The sequence below is a fragment of the Oxyura jamaicensis genome, chromosome 3 (assembly GCF_011077185.1).
Source record: "Oxyura jamaicensis isolate SHBP4307 breed ruddy duck chromosome 3, BPBGC_Ojam_1.0, whole genome shotgun sequence".
In the NCBI taxonomy this organism is placed as follows: domain Eukaryota; kingdom Metazoa; phylum Chordata; class Aves; order Anseriformes; family Anatidae; genus Oxyura; species Oxyura jamaicensis.
In genome coordinates this window covers 108,560,368-108,578,144 of record NC_048895.1, presented here as the reverse complement: position 1 = coordinate 108,578,144, position 17,777 = coordinate 108,560,368, and the positions used below count along the sequence as shown (strand labels likewise).

Sequence of the window (17,777 nt, the reverse complement as noted above, 5' to 3'; positions counted from 1 at the left end):
GGGCAAGGCTGGAGAAGCACTCATTTGCATGAGAGATGATATCCAAAAGTCTTTTGGCATTGGTTAGCTGAGAGGTAATGCAGGCACAACTCCGTGATCCAAGATGACAAATCCCAAACTGTAATTTGAGTCAGGTGGCCTCTGTTGTTACCCCGTATAATAAACCAGAAGGGAGCACGTCTGGTCAGTGAATGGCAGCATTAAGCACAGATTTCTCAGTCTAGAACTAACTGCACCTGGGTTTCATTCATCTTCCTTTAGAATATTTAATATCGGAAATAGTTATAAAGGATAATAAGCGAAGTATAAAAACCTACCTCAGGTGGGTTTTTGGCTTTTTTCTCTCCCCCTTAAGAACAAAAAAGCGCTTCAGGCTCTTTGGTACCATATCTGAGGAAGACCACTATCCACTGTGGCGTCATGCTTTTGTTTACATCCCCGTAGGGCTGCAGATAGGTTACTCATTCATCATTAATTCACATCAGTTCTGTGTGAATGTTTGATGCTTAGCGATCAGCAGTCAATCGATAATGTTTGGTTTTGCAGAGATGAGGGTTTGGGTGAGTTCAGGATATATTTTCTTGGATGTCAGAGCACTTGCACGTGTTCTTGGCCACGTGCTGAAGCCAAGAGGTACAGCAGGGGGATGCTGTCCATGCTGTTCATTCTGTATTCCTCCCTGTCTGCCTTATCTCCTACCGTCCCTCATAGCAAAGGTTATAAGAAGTTCATCAACCTCTTTAATCGGAGTTAGGAATTTGAAGATGACGTTAGCTGTTTCTGTTCTTTGTCCTAGTAGAGGGGAACAGTAGGAACTGTTGGTGAAAACATTCAAGTCTTGCAGCTAGGTCTGCCAGAGCCTCTTTGTCAGGTCCTGAAGAAGCAGAAGAGAAGTGCTGTGATAATAGCAGCCTTTTTGCAGCTTCCTAAGGATAGCGGTGCTGTAAACAACAGAACATAAATTGTGTCTGTGCTCAAAGCTTCAGTTAGGCTTCAGTTGTAACTTCAGTTGAGCTGTAACTAATTGCTGGTAGAATTTATATGTGTCTGGAGAAGTTCTGTGAATAGCTGCTGACACAAAATCTTACTTGGGGTGTGAGGGGGTAATAGAGCAAAGAAATGTCTTACCGAGTTCCAGAGCTATTTAGCACTCATGGCATGGAGGAGAAGCTGTATATCGGATTTTACAAGTATTGAGTATGACTTCCACGAGGATCTGTTTGAATTAATTTAGCCACAAGGAAATGCATGGATGTTATTAAACTAATAAAATGTGCAAATGTTTAACATTGTTGCCTCCAGGAGAAAATGGACAATTCCTAGCAAAAGCTTTGCCTTCAATTTAAACAATAAAATTGTTCTTGACATTCAAATAAGATACGCACATATGTTTGTGCAGTGGAGATGGGGAGATATTTTTCCCATATGAGATCTCACAGCCACGTAGCCATCCCTTGGAACAATGATCATCGTCTCATCGTTCAAATTGGGAACAACATAATCTGTTTGCTCACCTTAGAGTGGGAGTCGCATTTCCTCAATCGTTAGCTCTTCCTTTTGTAGAATCCACTTAAAACCATCCCTAGAAATCCGAGTGAGCTTACACACCGTATTTTTTTTATTTCCTAACTTTGCAACTTTTATTTAGATTAAAATAGTTTCAGTTATTAAATAATTTTTTTTTTTTCCAAAGTAGCTTTCATAAACAGATATTTAAGACTATCAAGCACTAAGCAACTGTGCAGCACGTGAATAGAGTCCTGCTAAAAGCGTACGTTTTGTGCTACGTGATTGATGCTTCCTTCTCCCGGTCAAGTTTACATCAGTCTGAAACTGTGTTGGAGATGGTTCATTTCTGTTTCTGCCTTACGGGTTCTGTAGTAACCTTGTTACAAGTGTTGTCTTTTGGTGTTTTTCAGTGCTTTTAATTATACTTTGCTATTTTATTTATTTAACTACAGGAGCATTTTCCTCCACTTAACTAGAAACCCAGTTAATACATGTCAAATTAATGTTTTAAGCGGCTTTTCAAATTTGCAAACTAGCAGAACTTTTCAAACCCCACAAATTGGGAAGAGGAATCTTAGACTGAAATAATTCTTTGTTTTGGTTAACGGAGAGCCCGGGTGAGGGCGTTTGATTCCTGCTTTGGAAAACATATGCCCTGTTAAAACTTGTTTAATAAGTTTATGAAATTTTTCATCTTACTAGTGCTGTATAATTTGCAGGAAGTCCCCCAAGGTTTTTGGGGGTGAATTTTAAGGTGGTGACTTCTTGTGCACTAAAAAAAAAGTCTTGCACTCTGCATTTTTGAGATGTGCTTGAGACTGCCACAGTTCTAGCAGCAGAACAGAAAGAGGTAGCTGTTGTTCCCATCTCTTTCATTAGAACTAGGTAAAATAGTATATTTTATGGCGAGCTGCAAGGTATTTTCATGTAATTTAACAGACCAAAGAGCATTGGGAACTTGTCTGTAATATGTTTCTTTATCTAGAGAGAGGGAAACTCTCTTTAGCTATGGAATTTTGCAGATACCTGACTTGTTTTTAGCAGTTTGGAGCACATAGCACATGGAAGAGCAGTTTTAATGGTCGGGACAGTGACCTAAGGGAACGGCATGGAGCTGCATCAGGGAAGGTTTAGGCTGGATATTAGGAGAAGGCTCTTCACTGAGAGGGTGGTTGGGCACTGGCACAGGATCCCGAGGGGAGTGGTCGCAGCACTGAGCCTGCTGGAGTTCAGGAAGTGTTTGGACGACACAGACACTTGGTCTGATATTTGGGTGGTCCTGTGTGGAGCCAGGAGTTGGCCTCAGATCCTTGTGGGTCCCTTCCAACTCGGGATTTTCTGTGATTCTGAGGAGAGCAATTGCAGTCACATTCTGCCTCGTACAAACAAGTTCATTCCATCTAACGTGTTCTTCAGAGACTTTTAATGAATCACTCCTTCCAGTAATGTTTGCTGCTCTGATGCATCTGCATACTTCATGCATACCCTTTTCACCGTTGCGAACCACAGCTGATAGTTTCAGCTCCGAGTTACTTGGCCAGTCCCCACGTCTGCATACGGTCTCAAATGCTGTCAGGCTGTGAACTGCTACCTCCTCTTTGTGAATTTCAGTACTGGTTTTGTCTATTACTGTAAGTACCTTCACAAATGTGCTTGTACTTTTTTTCAGTTTGCTTGTGCTTTCTGACATACCTCAACCTTTTGCTTGCCCTGATGCCTCCAAATACCTGGCTCTTGTGCACTGTTAAGTGTCTTAATGTGAAAGGCTACCTTATTCTTACTTTACCAATTCAGTTTCTTGTATCAGTCTTTGTAACTTGCCTTATACTTAGACTGAAGGCTCTTTGAAGCAGAGCCCTTTATGCTTTCTTGTTCAGTAATTACTGTAGTGAGTCTGATACAGTACTCCAGCAAAACAAATGGCACGCAGTCATCTCAGCATTCTTTGATTTACATACAGATAAATTATCCTTTATACTTGTACAGCAGTAGTTCTGTGCAGAATCATTTCAGGTCTATGAGGAATTACTGACAGCAGCATAAATCTGAATGGTAGTGCTGCTTCTGGAGATGAGGTGGGTAACGTGGGCTGGAAGCAGCAGACACATTCATGCACCTTGGAGACTGACACAATGGGATGCACAGACCCCAACTGCTGCTGGAGCTAGTTCAGGTTTCTTTGCATTTAGTCCCATGTGCTCCTAGTTCTAGGTGGGTTTATGTCTGAGCCTTGTTCCAAACCTGATTGCTGTCCAGTTGTGGAGTTTTGTTCCGAGGCTAAAATTCTGGAGGGCATTCTAGGGGAGTTTGTGGAGACACCAAGGATGAGCTGGTGGGAGCCAGTTACTTTTGGGGAAAATGGCTGCAAGTAGTCATTCAGGCTTTTTGCAATTATGATGTATTTCTTCGTATTGTCTAATCCAATATCTTGTTATTCAAGTTGTCAAGAAATAAAAATATTTTAAATTGGGGTCAGTGTTAATTATTTTTTAAATCCAAGTTCACACCCGTTGATGTAGAATGTAGTTAGCTTTCTGTTTTCCTGTGATTAAAACCAGGGCTTATGAAATTGTGTTACGCTGCCTTATTGCATGGAGGTGCTACCTTCTGTTTTTTGAACTACCTTGCTTTGGTAGTTTACAGTAAAGTCAGGGTAATCAGGATGCTTATGTGTCTTTGTGAAGGTAACAGAAAATTTATGTGAAAGCTTTTTCACTTTAGCGAAGACAGGAGGTTGGAGTTCACAAGGCATAGTGGTGGGTAAGTATGTGAAGGGAAGCAGGGAGGTAGCGCATAACGCATAAGATCTCCTTTAATTTGATAGATGGTAATTCATCCTGTTGGTAATGCACAGTTTTGTTAGGGGGCTTGCCTTTTCCCCCACAGTTGTTGCTTTTCTCTACTTGTAAATTTGGTTGCTGACATGCTGATAGCTACCTCCATGGACAAGTGCGCTTAAATTTTTGGATTCCTAACTGAAAAGATTGAAGAATTTGGCTTTTAATCTATTGTTACACAGATGTATTAATGCCCATCTTTGAACTCATTTTTGCTACAAACCTTTTATTATTTTCATTTGAATTGTAAATAGCTTACTTTATTTCCAGTAGCTTAATTGTCATCAGTCTGCGGTGTTAGTTGAGACTTTTTTTAAGTTCCTTTGAAGGACTGTGCTGGCCAACGTTTAATGAGATATTAATGTCCAAAGCTAAGCTGCTGCTCTTACTGAATTAGCAATGAGGCTTATTGAATTAGAAGTGGTCTCTTTGTAGGTTTTTGTACAGTAGGCTGTTTTTTCAGCTTTTAGGCAATTGTAGAAATCTATGGCTAATTTTCAAAGTGTGTGTTGTCGAAAGAGAACATCCTTGGCAAACAGCTGAAAAAATTGATAACAGCCGTTTCTTTGTGTCCATTCCTTTGCTGTAGGCAGATAAAGTAGACGACACATACTCTTCCCTATAGTAATTATTTTAAAATGCATTGGAACAAACATGCTTCAGTGTTCTCTGCATAACCTTCTCCGCTGTCCTTGATGTTATGCAGAGAGTAACGCCTGGAAGAACGAAGGTAGATGTTGGTGCCGACTGGCATATGTTTGAAACTGTTTTTTTCACTGAGATTTTATGGTGGTGATACAGAGGAGTTGTGTTCTGTCAGCGGCTGTCCTTCTAACAGCTAGGTATCCGTGCTTGCATAGCAGAGTGAGAAGTCTAAAATTTGTGAATTCCTTTGTATGAGTGTGATTCAGCTTGCTGGCTAAAGGGTTAGGCACTTCCATGTCTTCACCTCTGGCTTTAGTGATCACTTTGCGAAGATGTGGTTTCACCTTGATGGGCAGACAAGCTCAACCATGCTGCTCTCTCACTGCCTCTCCTCAAAAGAACGGGGAAAAAATATGGTGACAAAAAGCTCATGGGTTGAGATAAGGACAGGGAGATCACTCAGTGATTATCATCATGAGCAAAGCAGACTGAGCATAGGGAGAGTAATATAATTTATTGCCTATCTCTAGCAGACTAGCACAGGGAGAAACTAACAGCAAACTACAACCACCTTCCTCCCATTCACCCTCTTCCACCTCCTCCCCACAGTGGTGCAGGGGAACAGGGGAATGGGGGCTGTGGTCAGTCCCTAACACTTCGTCTCCATCGCTCCCTCACGGTCCCTCTCTGCCCCTGCTCCATGCAGGGTCCCTCCCACAGGATGCCATCCTTCCCAAACTGAGCCTGCGGGGGCTGCCCACGGGCAGCAGCTCTTCAAGAACTGCTCCCACATGGCTCCGTCCCATGGGGTCCATTCCCCAGGAGCAAACTGCTCCAGCACAGGTCCCCCACGGGCGGCAGCTCCCCCCAGCCCCCCTGCTCCTGCGTGGGCTCCTCTCCACGGGCTGCAGCTCCGGCCCGGGGCCTGCTCCAGCGGGGGCTCTCCATGGGCCGCAGCCTCCTCCAGGCCACATCCACCTGCTCCACCGGGGGCTCCTCCACAGGCTGCAGCGTGGAGATCTGCTCCATGTGGGACCCATGGGCTGCCGGGGGACAGCCTGCTCCACCAGGGGTCTCTCCACAGGCCAAGGGGAAGTACTGCTCTGGCTGCTGGAGCACCTCCCACCACACTGTCCTTGGGGTCTGCGGGGCTGCTTCTCACTCCTCAGTCTCCCAGTTGCTGTTGTGCAGCAGTTCCCCCCCCCCCCTTTTAAATCTTCTCTCTCAGAGGTGCAAACAACATCATTTATTGGCTCAGCTCTGGGCAGTGGTGGGCCCCTTTGGAACCAGCTGAAGCTGGCCCTTATCTAACACGGGGCAGCTGCTGGGCTCTGCTCACAGAGGCCACCCCTGCAGCCCCCTGCTACCAAACCCTGCCAGGTAAACCCAGCCCAGATCAAACTTTTGCTGTTCACTGGTTCCCTCTTACCTGCTGGATAAATGACCTAGCTCTTTTTTTCTACTCGAGGTACACTGTGTAATATTTTTCCATTTTTTCCTGTTTCTGATTCTATGTTATCTAAATTGCATTCACTTTTCTGTTTGCTGTGTAAAAAAAATACATTAACAAAGCAAAAGCCTTGGTTACAGTGTAGAAGGTTAATTTATGGAGATTTTTACTTGAATCTAGTCATGTACATTTTAATTGTTCTGATTCTTTATGAATTGTTAACAGATTGAATCAAAGCTTGGTGACCCTGTTAGAATGTAGTACTTGTACATTTAATAATCATTACTATATATAAATTGTCCCTAGTTCCTACTTGTGTGTAGATTTTTTTTGTACAGTTTTCACTTTCAGAAAAGGCAAATTTTAAGCCTTTGTGTAGCATATAGCCTACAGAGCACACAAATCTTTGTCAGTTTTTTAACTTAATAACTTTTTGAATAAAAGCTAGTTATGAAGTCACGAAGGTTGGTGTCTTAAAATAGCAGTGCATCACTTTCATGGCACGCTTCCTAATAGCAGTAGCTGTATGGTATTAATACTCACTGACAAAGCTTTTCAGTATAGAATACAATACTAATGGGTGGAAATCCCTCATGAGTTCCTGAATTCCTGTTAGCTCACCGGTGTCACTTACCTCCGTGTTACGGCAAGGTGATGCTACTTGACTAGCTTAACAAGAAAAGTGCAGGTTTTTAAAATGAGAAAAAAACAGTTTTGCAATGTGCATACATTAAGTAATCAGCATCAATTAAATAATGAGCATGTTTAGACAACTGCAATTCAGACTTTGTTTCACAGCTTAGTTTTCAAACCTGAATCTATTTAGTGGCTTCCCTTTTTGTGTGTGGAATATTTCTGCATGAAGGCTAGAGATGCTGAATAACCGAACAGGGGGAAGGTTAAGCGTCTCACCACATTACACCTTAGCTACTTCTTGCTGAAGATTAAACCTGTAAATTTTTGTGTATGAAAGTTCTTCAATTGATTTACAAGAATTAGAGCTCAGTCGCCCCCCACCCCCCCCCCCTTTTTTTGAAGAATTGCCTTTCCTTGTAGCTCATTTAAATAATAAAATAAGTGTCTGAATAATGTATGGGTAAATATTATTTTAATAAATTAAACTAAATTTCCTGTTCACAAGAACTCTCACTGCACAAGTTTTTATGGGATTTTTTTTCTTTCCTTGTTTAAGCTGTTGGGTAAATTATACATAAACATTTAAGCAACTTTATATTTTTATTCTACAAAATTCTGTAATATCTGTCTTCCTGTTCCCTTCCCTAGAAACTCTTTGGAGTGGGTAATTTTTTTTCCACAATTAAGACTTCATTCAGAAATCTGCCAAGATATTTGGCTTATATTCCAAGGCAAGTAGGAACATAACACTTCAAATGGAGCAAACGGTAACTGTTATGAACAGTTGCAAGTTCTGGTTTCACAGCCGCATTATTATTAATTTGTGAGGCTGGTACTTCTGCCCGTGGGTGACTGTAGGGATTAAAGTCCGGAGTTTGAGGACATGTGACAGGAGTTGAAAATTTCTGCCACTGAGCACAACTTGAGCTGGTTGGGTGGAAAGAGGCGTAAAAGCCTGTGCAAGGAAGAGATAAGTTTCCTACATGACAGAAGGCTTCTTGTTTGTGGGGAACTAGTGGTATTGCAGGTTTCCTCGAGCACATTTCATTTCACAGCCAGGAACAGAACCCAAGGTTTCTGAGTCTCACTGGGCCAGCGTAGCCATCAAATGGACTGAAGGAGGTGGAAGGATGTGCTTCGTTTACCTCTCTTGGTGGAGGCGGTGTCCTGGTGGACTTGGTTTGTACCCTCTGTTGGTAGAGGACTGGGAAATGGATCTAATTGGCAGCTGAGTCAGCATCTTGTGGGGTGTCATCCAGCATATTGAAATATACATTTATTTATTGCTATTTGTAGGAATCTAGGAAGTTTCCTTCTTCAGCATGCGGGATTTCAGATTCCTGGTGCTCCTATTGACAAACAAGAAAAGCAAGCAAGCAGAGGGTTGCCTAGCCATTGCTGGGTTTGTGTGCATGTCAGCTGTTGGGGTGACCCCACCCTTTTGTGACTTGCATTTTCAGTGGGTCAGGCATTGCTTTTGCAGAGTATTTCTCACTCTGTGCTACAAAAATCCTGCCTCGAAATTATAGATTCATTTTTTTGGGATGCTTCTCAAACTTCTGCTCTGAGGAACAGTAACACATAGCGACGGCTGATGTGGGGCAACTAAACTGACAGGAAACTTCCTTTCATTAGAGGATCTGCATCTGTGAAGGGTCATGGAGTGCAAAAGTAAACATCTAGATATATAAGTTCAGAGACCTAAAATATACAGATTAAAGAATTGATTCATTTGTTTGCGGAGATTTTGAGTGGGTTTTTAGGACACTAGTGAAACTAAAATCGTCAAGTACATACTGGGGAAAATACTGTCCTTCTGAGGTTTTCCACATGCAGACGTGTGTTAGAAGTTAAAATTGGTTGCCGAAGTGTTTTGTCCGTAACTCCTAATGTGTTGTTTTCTCAGACTGCTTCTTTAAGCTGTCCTGTAATTCACTTTGGAGTGTTTAGGTAAGTCTGCAGTTGTGTTACTGTCATATATGTTATTCAGAAAATGTTACCTGTTTTCAAAATGTGCTGTGCCTGTAGACATTTAACTCAGGAGCATAAACTTCTGTTGGGCAGCTTGGTATTGAGTGAGCTTTTGGCTCCTTGATGCTTCAAAGAGGTGTGAGTAGCTGCATCTAGCCAAAGGCTGTCTTAATCAAAGAAATGCCTTGTTTTCTTAAAACATTACGCTAAATACTTAGTAGTTTGTAATTATCTTAGATACAAAACATGGTTCCATTATTGCTTATGATTCTAGAAGTTGCTTATTCAGCTGCTGAAGCACTTCTGTTACCTGGACACAGAATTGGCTGGCCTCAAAACCAGAGTAAGGAAACTATGAAACTGGCACCATATTCTGGAGTAGAAAACCATGTGTATGGCCCTGAACTACTGTATTTGATAATAGAGGCTTCGGGACTTGCAGTTTAGGCTTTTTACATTTTTTTTTCTCTCGTTCTTCTTTGTTATAAATCTCTACTAGATTTGTCTAATGCTTTAATTTATATATTTTTAAAAAACAGTATTTTTCTTCAGTCATTTCAAATGCTGAAATGTTAAATGAGCTTTTTTGTATTTCTCATCAAGTGTCCAACGTAACAGTACAAGACAGGATTTAACTTAAATGGAGGGCTGGCAAAGTCTCTACGTACTGTGTTTCAAAATACAGCTGTTTCTGTGCTGCTATACTAGTTTAATTTGCTGATGTGAAGTCTCTGCCATAATAATATACTACATACAAGAAGATAAAAGCTGCAGAAGAGCCACCCCCTGTAGAAAACTACTGAAAAGGTATTTTTCTCTGAAGTCTTTCAGTAAAACATAGAAGGAGGCTCAAGCATTCGCCTTGCGACCTGCAGCTTCCCTTTCGTTCCAGTCACGCTGTTGAAATTGCCAGGTGTTGAATTTCGCCTAGGACCACAGCTTCAGCAGCAAAACCCAGCCTGTGTTCTCTGTCCTGGGGTTATGGTATTGACCTGGGAAGGGAGAGATGGGAATCCAAATGTCTTTATGCAGAAAATGTGGCTTATGGGCTTCCTGGTCAGCTTGTTTGCCCACTACTGATGTATAAGATGAGAAGATCATCTCTCTTTTGGTTTTGGTTTTATTATTTTTTCTCATATATATATATATATATATAAAGGGCTCATCTTTGCTTGTTTTATCATGGAAAATTATTAGGAGCTTCTAGCAGGATTCAGGATTACTGGAGAGAGTATACTCTCTGCTATATAATATATATATATAATTGATATAATAATGTTGGAGAGAGTACCTCCCTCTCCCCTAGGATTCAGGTGCCTAGATTCCAGAAGGGGAAATAATTTTAAGCAGCATTTCTAGGGGTAATTCTAGATGGCCATGCAGTCAGCAGCCCGGCTCCTGGATGCCACCCCGAGTTCAGGGCACGGTTTCCAGTTTCCACCTGGTACCGCCGGTGCTTGACTCCACCGTGCTCCAGAGCAGCTCCTCCTCATTGCTTTCCCCGTCCCAAATCCGTGCTGCAGGCGGCTCAGTGGGCTGGGCTGGTGAAATCCTGATGCACAGAAAAGGGAAAGAAAAACCTGAATCAAAGGTTAAACCCTTTACTTGATGACTACCGAGTTAATTGCAAGGGAAGTGGCGAAAGCTGCCACGAGAAGAATGGATGAACTGACCCGCTCAGCAGTAGCTCCCTAGACCTTTTTACCTCTAGCATCAGTTCAGTTTGGTGGTTGGATGTTGCAGCATTCAGAGGGAGAATCCTCTGGTGGACAGAGGAACAAGACAGAGCCGAAATGAGAGCCCTACTCTGGGAGTTTGAACAGAGTAATGGAAGGTTTTTGCATAGATGTTTAGATTTAAAATAGATTTTTGGTATATATTACAGACAGGGCAGAGAGGGAGCGTAAAATCAAGAGAGAAAGAGCCTTTATTTATTTATTTATTTATTTAAAAAAAAGTAAACACTATTTTTGGACTCAGTGTTAAAACCTCCTGCTTACTACTGTGATGAATAATGGACTAATGTACGCCAGCACGTTGTATCCAGTTTCAGTGGGAGTGGAAAAAGAACAGTTTAAGAGTATCCATGAACTTTTCCCCCTTTCACATACTGATAGAAAATTCTGATCCAGCCTTTTAACAGCAGCGTGTGAGAATTGTAATACCTAAAGGATTTTTTTTGGTGTGTTGTTTCCATTTGTGTGTAATTTAGTGGGCCTGGGGAATGATCTGACATGTATCAGAATTGTGGAACGACTGCCAGCTTCTCCTAGTAGGAAATGTTTGTTCGCTTTCAGCTCCTGAAAACTAAGATTAGATCTAGCAGCTAATTCCAAGAGCAGGTAGGTGGCAAATGGAGGAAGAGCAGACTTCAGAGTGATTGTGGGGGAGAAGACAACGAGAAAATAGATGTCACCAACCAAAACCATGAACAGTTTGTAAATGTTGAGTATGTTTATTAATTTAGAAAGTTCAAAGGCATTTTTTATTGTTTTACAGGGAATGAATAAAAGTTTTCTCTAACGTTTCTGAATATTCTGTTTTTTAAGACAGTATTTTCTGCAAAAATGTATCTCTTAAGAATGCATATTTCTCAAGCATATGAATTAGCTGAACGTTGGCACTGAGTTAGAGAAAACGTAATTACAACTTCCTGGTAATGTGGATAACTACCCAACGTTTCTTTTCTCAGGAGAGGGCACGTCTGTATGCGTGGTGCTAGGTCTAGCTGGCTTGCCCGTGTTGTAGACGTTTTCTTCTGTGGTTGTAGAGATCAGGGCTAGCGCTGACAACAGCAGATCTTCTCAAGATATTAGTGCTGCCTGTATTTTCACCAGTCTGTAAGCTAATCTGTGAAACCTGTATTCATGATACGGGACAGCATTTTGTGACTGCTGGCCTTGATGGAAAGGCAAATTGGGACCCTCTTTGCTCCGGTAGTGGGACTGTTATTTGCGTGCTGCTGGTAGCAAGAGATAACGCTAACTTAAATACCGTCTTTGTAAGAAAGGGGCGAGTGAGCAGAACCAAAGTTCAGCATACTCAAGTTTATTTTCAGTTTCAGGAAACTTCAGTTGACTTGAAACTCAGCAGGAAAAAAGAGTTAGCAGTGCTGTTACCCTGCTTCTTGGAGTGCCTTTTCTTAGAGATTCGGAAGTGCGTGTGGCCTTGTGCTTAAACTTTGTTGAGTTGGGGAAAAATAAGTATTTGCTCTTCGGTCTTGTACAAAAAAAAAAAAAAAAAAGTTGAACGGTGATTATTTGGATAGAATTGATGGTAAATGTGGCAAACATGAGCTATAAATTTTGTCTAGAAGTCCTGTTAGACCGCAACCACATATCTTGAGACAGAACTGCCTAAAGTACTTCTGAATTGTAATTGAAACTAAAGTGCATGACTTATTTTGGGGAGCAGCTTATGGTAAGATACTCAGGTCTCCCAGCTGTCTACAGATGAAATTCTACTTTCCAAATTCTAATGAATTCAGAAGTTCTTCAAAACTTGAATCTTCAGTTTTTCTTTCTAAAAAATTCCCATTCTTCTACAGCTCATTTTTCCATGTGCATGCACAAAGATTTGATTATCCCTCCGAGCTAATGAAGAGCTTGTTTCACATAGTTTACAATTAACCTAATTTTAAATTAATTTGAAAAATGTGTTTAGCTTTTTTTTTTTTAAAGATACATGACAATCTGCTTACAGTGTTTAAAAGAATAAAATCAACATAATTAACTTAAATGTCAGCATCTCTGGAAAAAGGCCAAGGTGCTGATATTTTTTCATAATTCGCTATGAAACACCATTTGCTCTTACTGAAATTGTTTCAAATTGGCTTCAAAATGTAACTTTGAGAGAGAAGATTTAAACTTTGATCTGTGAACTTTCAAAAGTATAGAGACACAACCTCAAATGTAATGGTTTGTAATGATTATGGGGCAATAACAATACTTTAGAAGTAGAACTTTGAGAATAAAACACCTATTGGCAGGCAATAAAAACTTCCTCAAAGCTAAGAAAGAATTGGTGAAGCTGCTTGTGCCAGAATATAAGCACAAGATTTTCTTTGAGTATTTGAGTATTTTTTAAAGTGATCTTAACATATGATCAGCTGTATGGAATAACTTTATGTGGTGGTTTTGCCGTGCTAGGCAGCTGAACACCACAACCGCTCTCTCACTCCCCATCCTCAGATGAGGAGGGGAAGAAGTAAAGGAAGAACAACTCATGGGTTGAGATAAGGATGATTTAATTAAAGAAAAAAATAATTATTAAGGAAATATTATTAATTAATTCAACTAAAGGGAAAAAAGGGAAAGGGGAAGAGGGAGGGGGAAAGGGAATAACTAAACAAAACAAGTAAAGGCTATGTGGAAGTGCAGAGGAAAGAAATTACTCTCTACTTCCCACAAATGAGCGATGCTTGACCACGTCCTTGAAGCAGGGCCTCAACGCACGTAGCCGGTGTTTGGGAGGAGGACAGACGTTTTTGCAACGAGAGCCCACCCCTCCCCTCTTCTTCCTTTTTCCACCTGTTATTGCTGAGTGTGACATCATATGGTATGGAATATCCCTTTGGTTGGTTTAGGTCAGCTGCTCTGCTGATGTTTCTTTCTCACTTTTTGCCCACCCCCTAGGAAGGTTAGAGAGAGTCCTGATGCTGTGCCAGCACTGCTCAGCAGCAGACACAACACTGGTGTGATACCACTGCTGTTCTAGCTCCAAGTGCAGAGCGCAGCACTGTATGGACTGCTGCAGGGAAAGTTAACATCCCAGCCAGACCCAGTACACTTTATTTTGCTCTATTTGTTAATGTGAACAGGTAGGTTTACCAGGGGAGACAGAGTCCTCGGGAGAGATGGGCATCAGGAGGAAAGCTTTGATTCTCCTTTTTCTTTACGCTGGAAGAATTTGTTTTCATTATTTTACCGTGCTACATCTCACTACTGAGAAAGATGGGAAGAGGAGAAACAACTCTGAACTTCCCTTTATTTGTTTTTCTAAGCTTATCATGGCTTTAAAAATTCCTGGTGGAAACCAATTTCTCAGGAGAGAATGCCCCCGGTGCTGCTCTTGCACTTGTACACCTTCCACATTTAAAAATAAGAAATCCACCCCCACCACCCCCTGCACACACAGAAGAGTGCTATTTCCTGGAAGAAGGCAAGAGAAATTGTGCTCGTGCAGTCATGCAGTCACTTACTAGGCTGTGATAGCAACGTGCTACGAGTAGCTTTTGTGACCCGTCTTGTGAGCTTTTCTTTGTTTGCTGCTAAGTGTACTCAGTAACCTTGTGTGCAACCAGCCATCCCCTTTCCCAAGTATATTCTGTGCTCAGGTCTTCAATTTCCTTTTATTTCCCAAATACAGTATTGGTCACTGTTTCCACAGTGAGTGATTTCCGTCTGGATATATGGAGTTTATAGTTTTTAAGTTTTTCCGTGGAATTTCTTGCATGTTTATTATATTAACTTGGTTCATTAAATTGGTCATTAACCGTGGCCATTCACGAGATTGAGACTTGGGTCCAACCTAGGTTGAGTAGCAGATTTTGTGTGCTGTCAAGTGTTAAAAACGTGGAGCATTGCAGACGAAACTTTTGAAAATACATTGGACTGTGTAACGGATCACTCTTTTTTTTTTTTCCCTCCTGCAGGTCCGATCTGTGGATGAGATGAATCATGAGTTTCAAGCTCTTGCCCTAGAATCTCGGGGAATGGGAGAGGTAATTATCGAGGGCTCAAAATCCAGCGGGCGGTTTGGAAATTTTGATACAGTCTACGAAGTCATAAACTATATCAAATGGAGTATGTAGCTTCTCTTAAGAGCAAATGGATTTTTCAGGCCACTAAGATCTCCTTCCTAAGGTGAAGAATGAACTAAGTGGCTTGCAAGAGCACTGGGATGCGTGGTGCTACTGTGTCAGTCTTGGCAGATGGCTGATACTCTTGGGGAAGTGACGATGTAATTTCTTTGAAACCTTGTTCAGTTGTATGAAATGAGGCAGGTTTTCATTGCCACTCTGTCTAAATGAGCAAAACAGTTGCTACCTCCAACAAGCCCAGGAGGCTAGGATCTGCAAGGGGTTTTGGCTCCAGGAAAAGAGGCACTGGCACAACCTAGCAGAAATATGTGGTAATTTACTATGCCTTTCCTGTTAATTACTCCTTAAAATAAGATAGGTAGAGAGGAGTTTTTGATTTTCTTTTCTTTTTTTTCGTCAATGCACTTTTTGAAGAAGTTGTGAGTGTAATAGAGGGTAACTTAGGGAACTGCCTTTGAAGGACCTGAATTGTTTGAAAAGTAATCAGCATGCATTAGAGTTACTTGCCATGGCAGGATCTGATAATGAAATAAATTCCTATTAAATAAAAATTTCAAATACTGGTCCATTTGTTTTGCTAGATATTAGATAAAGCTTTTTGATAATTGAACTGGTGATGATATTTCTGCTTATTTTTTATAACATTACAGGACTGTATGCTGAAGGGAAACTAACTTACAAAAAAAGTCGTGTTCTAGGTTCTCAGCACTTCTGGGCTGACATGTTCCTATTCTTGTTTTTTTTTTTTTTTGATGTTAATGAAGCATTTAATGTATTCAGCAGAACTATGAAGATTTATTTTTAAAAGAAAGCAGTTCTGGTGCAGTAATCTATTATCAGAGATTGGTATTATATTGTGACCCTGAACTTACTAGGCTATTACACCTTTCATTTTGATAGTGTCCTCCAGGTGTCTTCATTTAACACAGGTTTTCAAATAAGTGGGTTGACTCAGTAATTTTCTTAATGTATTGCATGACAATAGATTAGTTCATGGAATGTATTCCAGGCTGTTTTGACCTTTTTTTATTTTAACAGCCTTCCAAAATATTAGAGAAAATATCCTCATAATGAGCCATGTAAACCAGAATTGTTAGTTGTACATTTTTCTGTACTTCCCTCTATGAGGAAGGACTGAGAGACCTGGTTCTGTTCAGCCTTGAGAAGAGAAGACTGAGAGGGGATCTTATCAGTGTTTACAAATATCTTAAGTGTGGGAGACAGAGGGATTTGGCCAACCTCTTTTCAGTGGTTTGTGGGGACAGGACAAGGGGTAATGACCACAAAATGGAGCACAGGAAGTTCTGCACCGATATGCGAAAGAACTTCTTCACAGTGAGGGTGATGGAGCACTGGAACAGGCTGCCCAGAGAGGTTGTGGAGTCTCCTTCTCTGGAGATATTCAAGGCCTGTCTGGACGCCTACCTGGGCAACCTGCTCTAAGGAACTTGCTTTGGCAGGGGGTTTGAACCCAATGATCTCTTGAGGTCTCTTCCAACCCCTGCAATTCTGTCAAGCCTGCTTCAGAAGGCTTGAAAGGGAGGTAATTTCAAGGGACTGTTTCTAGTTATTTGGGAATTTTCTCCCTTATTTTGTCTCCCTAGATAGATTATATCTCTGAATTGAAATTAGTTGCTTGTTCATAATTCTTAGTCTTCTTGGTCTTTTTTTCCACACACTGGGATTAGATGCTTCCTGACATTTGTAGCCCATTAGGTCATACTTTTCACATTGTTATTGAAATTAAGGCTGTTTGTGAATCCTCAAGCAAGTATCACTTCCAGGTGCTAAAACAAAGGAATATAGTACAGAATCTGTTTTCATTGTACCAGAAAATATTTGGAAATAATACATCCTGGAAGACCTTCTGTGAAGGTATTCATCTGAGCTGGCTTCCAATAGAGCCTGGTGTGAGTCAGTATTGGGAACAGGACTGGTAACGTGAGCCAGAAGGACTGGTCCGTAGAGTCACGGGATGATCCTCACTCTCTTTCTGTCTTGCAATTCTCTGCTAATTCATTCCTTCTGTAAAGAAGCAGCCTAAAGTTTTATTAGCAAGAGATCTGCTGTATTGCAGGCATCTTTCTAAAAAGGTCTCCTAAAACTTTAGCTGTTAGACTGGTTAAACGCAGATGCTGCTTCTGGCTCCAGCTCGCAGAAGCTACCGTGACCCTCAAGGTCACGATGATACTCTGAAGAAATACTGACACGTGTTGCTATTTCTCTTCTCTAGGCGTCTGCAGTTTGCTATTTCAGGGCTGGCATATTGGGCTTCAGGACCCTTAGTTGACCTAATACAGGCATACATAAAAATTAATTGTCAACCAGAATATAAAATAATTTTATTCAATAACCTCTCTTCTTACAGAAAACGAGAGACTCAATATGCACATAAATTTTGTTTTAGGGAGAATGTATCCCTTTCTGGTGGCAAGACTTCATTTGGAGAAACTGTAGAAAGCTGTGTAGGAATGAATTCTGATCCTAAAAAAAAAAAAAAGTCCTTAATTTAAGACCCAGTAATTGAGACTGCAGTTACTTATCTGAGCTGGTTAGGAGGCAGCTTCAGTGTAAGCAGTTATCGTCTGTGCATAGAAAGGGCTTTGTTCATCTAGCAGAGACGTAACGGGGTCCAGTGCCAGTACTGAAAAAGACACTTTCAGTGTAGTGTTGGAAGAGCTTAGTAAGAAATACGGCATTTTTTTCCATTATTTTGAATTAGGAATTGATGTATTTTTGTAAAGTTTCTCTTCAACTACAACTGACTGCATTAAATGCAGGAAATACTGAGCAAAAGGCATATCATAGGGTAAAGCAAGGTGATTATAGTTACTTCTTATATTTGTGATGACCTGTTCTTGATTATCTTTTTCTGTGGAACCAATCAAATGATTTTTTTCTTGCTTCT

General features: G+C 41.0%; 1 protein-coding gene across 7 annotated transcripts in view; it reads left to right on the top strand.

The window, feature by feature from the left end:
• Positions 1–17,777, top strand: part of PUM2 (pumilio RNA binding family member 2) — a 69,330-nt gene that overhangs the window by 9,832 nt on the left and 41,721 nt on the right. For all 7 annotated transcript variants that reach the window (XM_035320222.1, XM_035320219.1, XM_035320218.1 and 4 more), the window contains exon 2: positions 14,702–14,770. In XM_035320222.1, coding sequence (XP_035176113.1) covers positions 14,720–14,770 — 51 coding nt within the window. In that variant the 5' untranslated portion in view covers positions 14,702–14,719. The remainder of the gene's footprint in view (positions 1–14,701; positions 14,771–17,777) is intronic.